The following is a 10,300-nucleotide window of genomic DNA, read 5'->3' on the forward strand; positions in this document are numbered from 1 at the left end:
CTGAACTGAAAATGGCTCTTGGCTACTGTGAATCGCAGAAACCTTCTGTGTGCTGGGTGAATCGGAACGTGGAAATACGCATCTTCGAGATCGAGCGTGGCCATGAAATCCCCCGGGCTGAGGAGCTTCAAGATGTCCTGGAGAGAGACCATCCGGAAGGACAGGGAGATGAGATAGGTGTTTAGCTCCCTGAGGTCTAAAATGGGGCGCCACTTTGCTTGCGTCTTCTTCACCAGGAAGAACCTGGAATAAAATCCTTGTCCCCTTTGGTTTGCAGGGACCGGCTCTATCACTCCTTTCCGGAGCATCTGTTGGACCTCGAGCCGCAGGAGACGCTGGTGTCGTGATGGAATGGCTGCCGGGAGCTTGGGTGGGGGGACTTGCGTGAATTCCAGGGTGTTACCTTTCCGAATGATGTTGAGCACCCAACGGTCCGATGTTATCCTGGACCAGTTGTGAAGGTATTTGGTGACCCTGCCTCCAACTGAGGATCTCTTGAAGGAGGGTCCAGTAGGAAGACCCAGGAGGCCGCTATTGGCGTTTGGACGAATCTCGTCCTCGCCCAGCCTGCTTCCCCTTATTGTAAGGTCTGGTGTAGTTTTTAGACTGGCCTTGCCGCTGCTGATAAGGCTGACGGTATTGCTGGGAACCGGAGCCTGTAGTGGAATAGCGTTGTTGTTGGTGATAGGATCCTCTGTAGTTACCACCTCTACCTCGGGATCCTTTAAAAGGAGACTTTCTGTATTGAAGGGTCCCCAAGGACCTGGCAGTCTCTGTGTCCTTTTTTATGTCCTGAAGAGTGTCGTCAACAAGCTTGCCAAATAATGCTTCCCCATCAAAGGGAAGATCCAGGACTTTGTTTTGAATTTCCGGCCTAAACCATGTAGCTTTGAGCCACCCTTGGCGGCGGAGGACTGCCGCTCCAGCCAATGAATGGAACGCCGTCGTCGCAATCTCCATTGCGCAGTCAATGATTTCCATCGACGTTGCTTCTCCCTCCTGTAAGATTTTCTTTGCCTCAGTCATAGATTCCGGAGGCAGCTGGTCAAGGTACGGAGGGATATCACACCAAAGCTGGCGGTCGTATCTACCCATGATTGCTAGGGCATTAGCCGCTCGCACCAGCAAACTTGCCATCGACGAGAATCTCTTCCCCACATTATCCAACCTCCGCCCTTCCTTGTTGTTAAGGGAGCAGAGGGGTTACGGGATTTCCTCTGCGCAGCTTGAGAGATCACAGAGTATGGTCTAGGATGACCTGTTAAGGCTGCCGGGCCATCAACTGGTGCCTTGTATTTTTTCTCCAGACGCGATAGCACCGGACCACCGTCGCCGGGTTTTTCATGGCTTTTAGGCCCTCCTTCCACACATGATCCACAATAGGAATGGACCTAGTTGATTTCATAAAAGGCTCCTTGAAATCATATAAAAAGCAATCCGTGGCAACTTTAGGCATGGCTAGCTTGAATCTCGCCGCGGCTCTCTCCATCAGCTGATGGAAGCCCCCAATGTCTGCCGGCGGGCAATCCGCCGGATCTGGGACTGGCGATGCTGGATCCGGAATGATATACTCATCATATTCCGTATCGGGAATAGAGCCATGATCCGATTGCTGACCCTCATCCGAGGAATCATCATGGACGTCTTGTAACCCGGAGGACTCATGATGGATGGACATTTGAGGCCGAGGGGAGACTTGAGTTGGAATGGAAGGCGTCACTAATGAGGCTGACATCTCTGCAGGAGATACAGGCGTTTACGACACCGGAATAGGCATACTCGCCTTAGATTTATAGTCCTGCAGCATCTTATGCAGATCTTGGAGAAAAGAAGATGGCACTGAAACCATTTCCTGCTCAGCATGATGTTGCGACTGGGCCGACTGATGATGGCCCACCTCCTCGTGTCCGTAGTCGCCCTCAGAGTCAGTGTCCTGGCATTTGACAAGAAGTTGGGAGGGACTATTAGCGTAGCTGTATGAGTCCTGGTCCTCCTCCTCTGAATCTCCTTCTTGCAGAAGCATGGTTGACAATAGAGGAGACATAGCCTTCGGAGAAGTAACCTCCGGCGTGATTCGTGTCACAGAAATGGTAATTCTCTTTTCAGAGGATAAGATCCTCGACGGTTCCGTCATCAACGGTTGTATACGCATCGAGGAGATCGGGGTCGTTGAAGTCGTCGACGAGGAAACGGTCGACACGCCAGCCGTTGTCATTGTTAAAGTCGTCGTCGTCGAGGCCCTCGTCGACGAGACCGTCGTCGTCGACATCATCGTCGACACCATCGTCGACGGTGAGATTGGAACTGCCGTCGACGGCACCTTCGTCGTCCCTGGTTTTCAGTTTAAGAGCCATGTCAAGAGTCTTCCCTCACGGTCCCGGAGGGTCTTGGCCGAAAAGGTGCGACAGATTTTACAGTCCGCAGCCTGGTGGTCGGGATAGAGGCAGTAAATGCAGTCTTTGTGCTTATCCTCCACAAAAAGCCTTTTCTTACCACAGGTGGAACAAGGCTTGAAAAGGGCTTTTTTCTTCTCCATTTCTGACATCCTGGAAGGCAGCCAACAATCCTGAAGTGAAGTTGTAGATTTTGAAGTAGTAATCCTGAAGAAATCCTTTCTAAAAGCAGAAGTTGAGCAGAGCTCAAAGGAGACTCCCTAAGCACAACGTGCGGTAGAAAATCTGAGGCTCTGAGGTTCCTTCAGGAAGGTTCTAAGAGGCGAGGCACTTCTGATTGGCTGAGGCCTGAGTTTGGTCTCTTTTACACAAAGAGGGTGATATGCTACAAAAGGGAATGAGGCCTAGGCCTTTTTCCTTGGTCTTTTGTATCTACAGCTATGGTATTTTTGTTACCGAGACTCCCATTCCGACGACGGGGAATGATACAAAGCATGGGAATCTATGCAAGTTCCAATACTGGGGTAATATAAAATCCTTGCAGGTGCAAATGCGCATTTGCGTTACAATTTTGTACATGGAAATATACACTAATTGCATTTTTGTAACCACAATTATTTTACATTTGACTACTGGATATCTACAAATCATGGGCCCGATTCACAGAATGAATTTAGGACTCAATCCTAAACTTACTACTATTTTGGTATTCACAGAATGCACTTACTACTTTTGGCATTCACAGAATGAATTTACTACTTTTGGTATTCGCAGAAGTTAGGATTTTGCCTTAAGTCTGTCTTAAGTCTGTCTTAAGTCTGTCTTAAGTTTGTCTTAAGACAAATTTAAGACAAAATCCTAACTTCTGTGAATACCAAAAGTAGTAAGTTCATTCTGTGAATACCAAAATAGTAGTAAGTTTAGGATTGAGTCTTAAATTCATTCTGTGAATCGGGCCCTGTGTATTTATACCAAAATTATAATGGAAATCTATCTTAATTCTACAAAAGTCATTATAGATGTAAGATTATGTGAGTTAAATTATATTTCTCTTTGGTTTTTGTCAATTCAGACTTCAAGAAACTACATTATTAGCCGCTAGTAACCACTTTACCCGAAATTAAATTTAATTTGCTTTGCTATGTCGTATCACATATTAGGTAACTCAAGATTCAAGGTGATGAGGCTAGAAAAGGGCACCTAAAAATGTAGTTCTCATTTTTTATTTAAATCCAATTCTGGAAGATTTTAAGAAACCTTTATTAACCCGAGGATATTAGCAGTTGCTTTTAAACCTTAGACAGCCTTATATTCGTATAATGCATTTGTTCAAAGTGGTTGCAATTTGCGCACCAACTTTTCCCAAATGCATTTTTTTTGTGTACCGACATGTTCAAACATGTTGGCTTGCAAAATCTTGATTTGTAAAGGGAAAGAGTTGCATTTGACCAACCTTATTAACATGCATGAGGTAGGTCATAAATAGTGACGCACCACAAATCTTTGCCATCACTGGCATGGTGGCCCGCGGGGTTCAGCAAAACACCATGTCTTTATTTTTTTTTTATGAACCCTGTTGTCCTCAAAGGAAAACAGAATACCTTAAAGAAAGGTCTTCTGCCCACTCCCCAAAAATGTTTTTACAACATTGACTAAGGGGAACGGGTCCTTCAGGGTGTTGGTAACCTATCAATGAATGGCAACCACAATTGTGATCGCAAACCAGTGGTACATACCATAAGCTATCGCAAATTGGAAGGGATACCTTAAACACGCCCCCCCTCAATTTGTGATGTGTTTAGTCGCAAACCTGTTTTGCGATTCAGTAACAATTTACCAAATCACAGTTGGGGTTTTGAACACACCCAAAAGCTTAGTTAGCTATCATAAATGCTCCCATTTTGCAAATAAGAGCCTTTGCAACTGCAAAATGGCTTTGAACATAAGAGCCATAATTAAGTGAGCGTCTACTTTAAAAAAAACTATGATTTTACAACCTGTGCAGCAGTTTGAGAGAATCTAGTTTACTGAAGTTTTAGCTAGGCAGTTGACAAGGTGTTTTGTATCAGTAGATCTGTAAATGAATTCAGTTTTTTACATTCAGTTTCAAAAAGTTACGGAACATTTATCTTTGTAAAGCAGATTTTCTTCAGTGTAATATTTTGAATCTCTGGAAATGTGCTTTTTAGAAGCAAGGAGCTGATGAGTGACTTCCACAACTTGCTGATCAAATGTAACTTGACTGGCGCCTCCAGTCACATATTCTTCATAAATAGTTTCAACACTCTTTCAGATATCTGAAATGGAATGCAGCCTGAAATGGTGCTCTTTTGTTAATGATTAAAGATGAAATGAAATCTTCATAAAAGTTCAACTTTGTTACTACGAATCTTGTAGATACAAAAATACCGATACAATCATTGTATCTGAAAACCTAGGTGTGCAAGGATTGGGAAAAACCAATTACTTCAACAGAATTTCCTTTTTATTGCTAGAAATGCTGAAGAATTCCAGCATAGTGAAGTTAACCAATTTCTACAAATTCCACCAGGACACTGTTAAATTCCAATCCCGGACTTATATTATGTCATTATATGTATATATTACTAATGATTGTTTTTACCAGTGTGGTCCTAAAACATTTCCTGCCTCCAGTAGGTGAGGGTGACACCATCTAAATAAGCGGTCAGCCCGTTGTCCAAGACTTGCTGTACTGCTTTGGATCCAATGTTTTTTTCAATTTTTGAGCTATGTAAATAATGGTTAGGCTCTGTGTGGCTCCTTGGCAACTAAATTCCTTATTACGTCTGTGTAACCATCTGATGATGTGTTACAGTTTCTCTCTTTGCTCTATGTAGAAATCATATTTTCAGTTCTTTCTTGAACTGAGAGAGACAGGGTACTTTCCAGATGGGCAACTGAGCAACAGTAAATGTCCATCTACCTCAAGGACTTCTTTCTTGCATCACCACATCCGCATTTTGTAATGTAAATAGCTACGCATAAAGCGCATGTCTACTCCACAGAGTGTCCCGGCGCTAAAAGACCTTGAGACAGACATCAGCACTAAAAACAGAAGGCAGCACAAGACAATACTATTGTAGGAAAAGCCAAGTTTTAAGCTGCTTCCTGAAGGTGAGCAGATCTTAAACTGCCTGAGGGAAAATGGAAAACAGTTCCATAAACGGGAGGCTAGGACTTGAAAGGAGTGACCTCCCAGTCGGGAGCGGGAAAACTTAGGGGTGGTCATCAGAAGCTACGATGGAGACCTCAGGGCTCTTAGCGGCACGTAGTCCTGATATATAAGGCTCCAGTATCATGTAGGGCCCTGAAAGCCAGGACCGGAGCTTTAAAATGAATCCTCTACCGGACCGGCAGCCAGTGCAGGGACGTCAGATGGATAGACATTCGCGCTCTGGGTCCTACCATGAGAATTGCTCTGGCCACCGTATTCTGGACTACCTGCAGGCGGTTTAATAGATAATCCAGTAGGCCCAGGTACAAGATGTTGACGTAGTCCAGCCTTGATACAATCAAGGCTTGGACTACAGTCTTCCTGTACTTAACTGGCAGCAGGGGAAGAAAGTTAAAAAAATATTAACAGGCCAAAACAGGTACCGGCAACTGTTTGGATCTGAGCCTTCATAGACAAGTTAGTATCTAGCTTGACTCCTAAGTTTTTGACAGTTCTTACTGAGGCTGCAGGGGGGGATATACCCTGAGGCCACCACTGGCGCCCCCCTTCACATGGTGAGGAACCGAAGAAAATGATCTACGATTTCTCCGGGTAGCACTTTAATTGGTTCCGCCTTAGCCAGGAGAACACCTCCGACAAGCAGATGTTAAACTCGCAGCCTCTAAAATCGGTGCCCTTGTCACCGGAGAACAGCAATTGCGTATCATCAGCATATGATAGTATTTTAGCGCTGTGAGCTTCAGCTAAAAGCACAAGGGGAGCCAAATAGACGTGGAAAAGTATCAAGCTCAGGATTGATGCCTGAAGGACCCCTACCTTCAATGGGTGGAATCGGAGCCGCAAAGGGAGGGGACCAAATTGGTTGCTGCTTAGAAAGGAAGAGAACCACTTGAATACCGTGCCACCAAGGCCACACTCCTGGAGCCTCTGCAAGAGCTGGTTGTGGGGCACGGTATCAAAAACCGTGGAGAGGTCTAATAGTATCAACACCGCTTTTCCCCCTTTATCTAATGTCTCTTTAATAGCTTTGGAGACTTCCAATAGGGCTGTTTCTGTACTAAAATTCACTCTGAAGCCAGACTGACTCTGATGGATTACATTGTTAGCTTCCACATATTCGGTGGTGACTAAGTTCACATATTTGAAAAAAAAAGGGAAGTAATGACATCAGCCTATAATTGGAGGCCACCAAAGGGCTGCCGAATGCTTCTTTAGTAGTGAGTTTGCATACATTAGGTTACATTATCGGTACATGGGGTTTGATTTTCTGCTGCAGGTATGTGAGTGTTTGGTAGTGTTAGAACTTGTGGATCAGTACAGCAAATATTGAACTGTATTCTTAGGAGTGCCTGTTTAGCAGTGATGATGATTACGTCTCGGCAGTAAACTCCGCTCTTGCTGAGTTTTCCACACTCCGCATTACACGAAGCTCACGGAGTTTCCCAAAAACTCTGCTATGCGTAGCAGAGCGGATTTTTTCCCCCGCTCGCGTTCATCAATGTCAAGTTGGCGAGCAAGAGCAGGGAAAATCCAACTCCTGATGAGATTTTTCCTCGCTGGCATCAAGTTGGCGACCGTGAGCGTGGAAAATTAACCTCCCGGAGAGATTTCTCAATGTGGGCCGTCAGATTTCTCATTGTGAGTGATCGTGTATGCTCGCGACCGCTTGTGCTGTGCATGGTGCCGTTCACGATGATTGCACAGTGCAGACAAGCACCTGGCACTGAAAACCAAATGGCATTTACCTAACGCACTCCACTGCTTGCCGAGCTCCGTGTATCGCGGCTGGGTTTTTTACATGCACTTCACGGAGTTCCGTGTAGCTGAACTCTGCCCAGGCTTAATGATGATGTTGAACTGTATTATGTTTTCAGTGCCTGGGCAGAATTTAAAGTGAGAATTGTTAGAGTACAGGCTAAGATTTCTCACTGTTTATCTGTCTGTGTCACAGGTCACATACGTGTGCTGTTATGTCAAAGCTGAAGCCTCCTGTGATGGAATCATTGGAATCTCAGTGCTGGATCGAGGCTAAGAAGAAGGTCATGGAACTTCTATTGAGTGACTGTACTGAGATGTCGAGGAGAGAGGGTGTCTTTGTAATGCTAGTACCTGGGTAGCTCAAAAGTTAGGGAATTAGCAAAAGTTTCCCTCTGTTTTTTCCTGAGAGAGGTTGTGTGTCCTAATTATACATATGTGTACCCCGATAGAGTGTATATTCATGATAAGTGAGATATAAGTGAGCCGAAAAGTCAACGCGTTCAAGCCTTCACCTCTACTCAACCACAGTTTTACTGTGAAAGTAAAATACTGTCTCCTGTTTGTGCCACACAGCAGCAATAAGTACAAAAAAGGAACAACTATTAATGTCTCAAACTGACGCTTCTAGGACGGTGCTTACAATAGTGTTCATCATAATGCATTAGAGGTGCAGCTACACCCAGGTACATCATAGTGCATTTTGTTCTATAAAGATTAGTATAACTTACATGTGGTGCCTTCACCGACCAGTGGTCCACTCAATCCTGTTTCATACTGTGCATACACTTGCAAATCATATGTAGTGCCAGGCACCAGATTCTGCAGCTGGTATGTATTCACATCTCCAACAAACACCTCCATGGTTTCATCAGCATCTATAACAGGAAGAAATCAGTAAGTTATTAAGAGTTTGCTTATTTATATGCAGGTACAAACCTGGAGCACTGCAAAGATAATTGCTTTTACAACAAGTCTTGGTACTTGTGCCAAATATGAAGTTTGTCTTTGATAACATCCTTTTGGAATAAGTACTCAGAACTTGGTAAAGGCACTAATAAACATTAGTGTGTGCATGTCTTATTTATACAATGTGCACTTACTCACTGTGTGTGTGCTTCTGAGCACTGCACAATCGCTTATTATGTAGATGTTTTAATAAATGCATTTATGCTTATACTTGGACTATGATATTTGTGTTACTAAGTATTGCCTTTAGAATAATTAAAATAATATAAGGCAAATAAGTTCCTTGCGAACCATTCTAGCCAAGAGAGGGAGAGAGAAACAGCATCATAGCTTAGTAGTAATGGCCAAGTTCTGCTCTCTCTTTGATGCAATACGGCACAGCAACCAAAATTAGAATGCCATGAACACATTCTTGCACCATAGAGGAAAGGAGTGTGTGGGGTGCCTAGCATAGGTTTTGTACAGGAAGGGTACCCTTTCAATTCAAAATACTATTCCTAGAAATAGTTTAGGTTGGAGAACAGAAACACCTGATTCGAGGAAGCATTTTTTTTTTTCAACAAAGCCCTGCCTACCTTTCCAGTAAATAGGGCTCCAAATCAAAAGCCCTGGGCGGTTGCATGGGAATGCCCATGTACCACCCATGGTACATCCTTTAAAAAAAAATAAAGCAAAGTAGCAAATGGTGCTGTTTGGTTACTCTAGGCTTTTTTCCTATTTTTGTGCTGGCAGGGCGACCCTGTTCCAACAATTTGCACTGGCTTTTATCACTTTTATTATTTAAACTCAGCACAAAATGTTAGTAAGACTGAACCATAGTATTTCAGTTAATCTTAATGCTCATAAGATGTTAGTATAAAATAGAAAGAATGAAGTCTTCTTGTTCAGTGTTCCTAGGGGTAGTGAAAAGTGGGCCACAGTCCTGGAGCAGGCCCCTTTAGAGAGGGTGGAAGTGTGTTACTGATACTGCATCTGAACTGAACAATTAATGGCCATAAAATCGGAGTGGCTAAGAAAACAAAAATGTACACGATTATAATTTCTTGTAATCACCACCAGATTTCGCAGATCCTTAGCCAGAAGCTTAAAGGTGAAACTTTACGTCCATGTGCCAGACTAGTGTGTCACTGAATTAACCAGGATTAGTTTTCAGGTTTTCATCAAAACAACAAACACATGTGTCACTTTTGTAGTGTTTATTTGATCTTGGCCTTTTATAAATCAAATTTGACTTCAATATCATGGTTCATGAAAATGTTCTGAAATCAGCAGTGTCCTTTTTAGTTGAATAAACGCTTAACGGCCTAGAAAGGGATTTGTGTTGACAGGTGGTAATTGATGTACACTGGTTCCAATTATGGGCCTGTCAATGCTTTATTGGTTTCCAAGTGAAAGTATGAATGAGTTGAGTGGATAGTGTTGAACACATACGAATCACGGATTATACGAAAGCAGTGTAATCTTGAACCATTTCATAAAGAAATAAAATATATATATATATATTTTTTTAATTGCATAATTCTGTGTGTTGCATTTTGCCTTTATCACTGCAATGATATGTGAATCCAAGCTTTGCAGTGCTGTTTGTGACCAATTTCTTAATTTCCCCAAGCATTTCCAAATCCAATATTATATATATATATCGCTGAAAAAAACATAGGTTTCATTGACATTATAGTTAGTTGGACATTTCACTCGTGCAAAACCAGAGAAATTCCACCATTATAGTTAATTCAGCTCACTATAACTCGTGACCCCGCAATGCACTGCTAATGACGTCACATATTGCATCATTCATGAAATGTCAGTGACATCACTGATGACACAGATTTTTTCAGTTAATTTCTAAGGTTTTTTAAATGCTAATTTCTAACTGTAACATGCCTGAAACCTATGTTTTTTTCTGTGAATTTCAAAGATTTTTTAAATGCTCATTTCTAACTATAACGTCCCTGAAACTTATTAATTAATTGTGGGTTTCTAAAGC

At 43.0% G+C, this 10,300-nt stretch overlaps 1 protein-coding gene across 6 annotated transcripts in view; it reads right to left on the reverse strand.

Moving 5' to 3' along the window:
- The window catches only part of COL12A1 (collagen type XII alpha 1 chain), a 433,058-nt gene that overhangs the window by 143,048 nt on the left and 279,710 nt on the right, over positions 1 to 10,300 (reverse strand). For all 6 annotated transcript variants that reach the window (XM_078648068.1, XM_078648070.1, XM_078648071.1 and 3 more), the window contains one exon: positions 8,076 to 8,222. In XM_078648068.1, coding sequence (XP_078504194.1) covers positions 8,076 to 8,222 — 147 coding nt within the window. The remainder of the gene's footprint in view (positions 1 to 8,075; positions 8,223 to 10,300) is intronic.

This window comes from Lissotriton helveticus, chromosome 6 (genome assembly GCF_964261635.1).
Source record: "Lissotriton helveticus chromosome 6, aLisHel1.1, whole genome shotgun sequence".
NCBI classification, from domain to species: domain Eukaryota; kingdom Metazoa; phylum Chordata; class Amphibia; order Caudata; family Salamandridae; genus Lissotriton; species Lissotriton helveticus.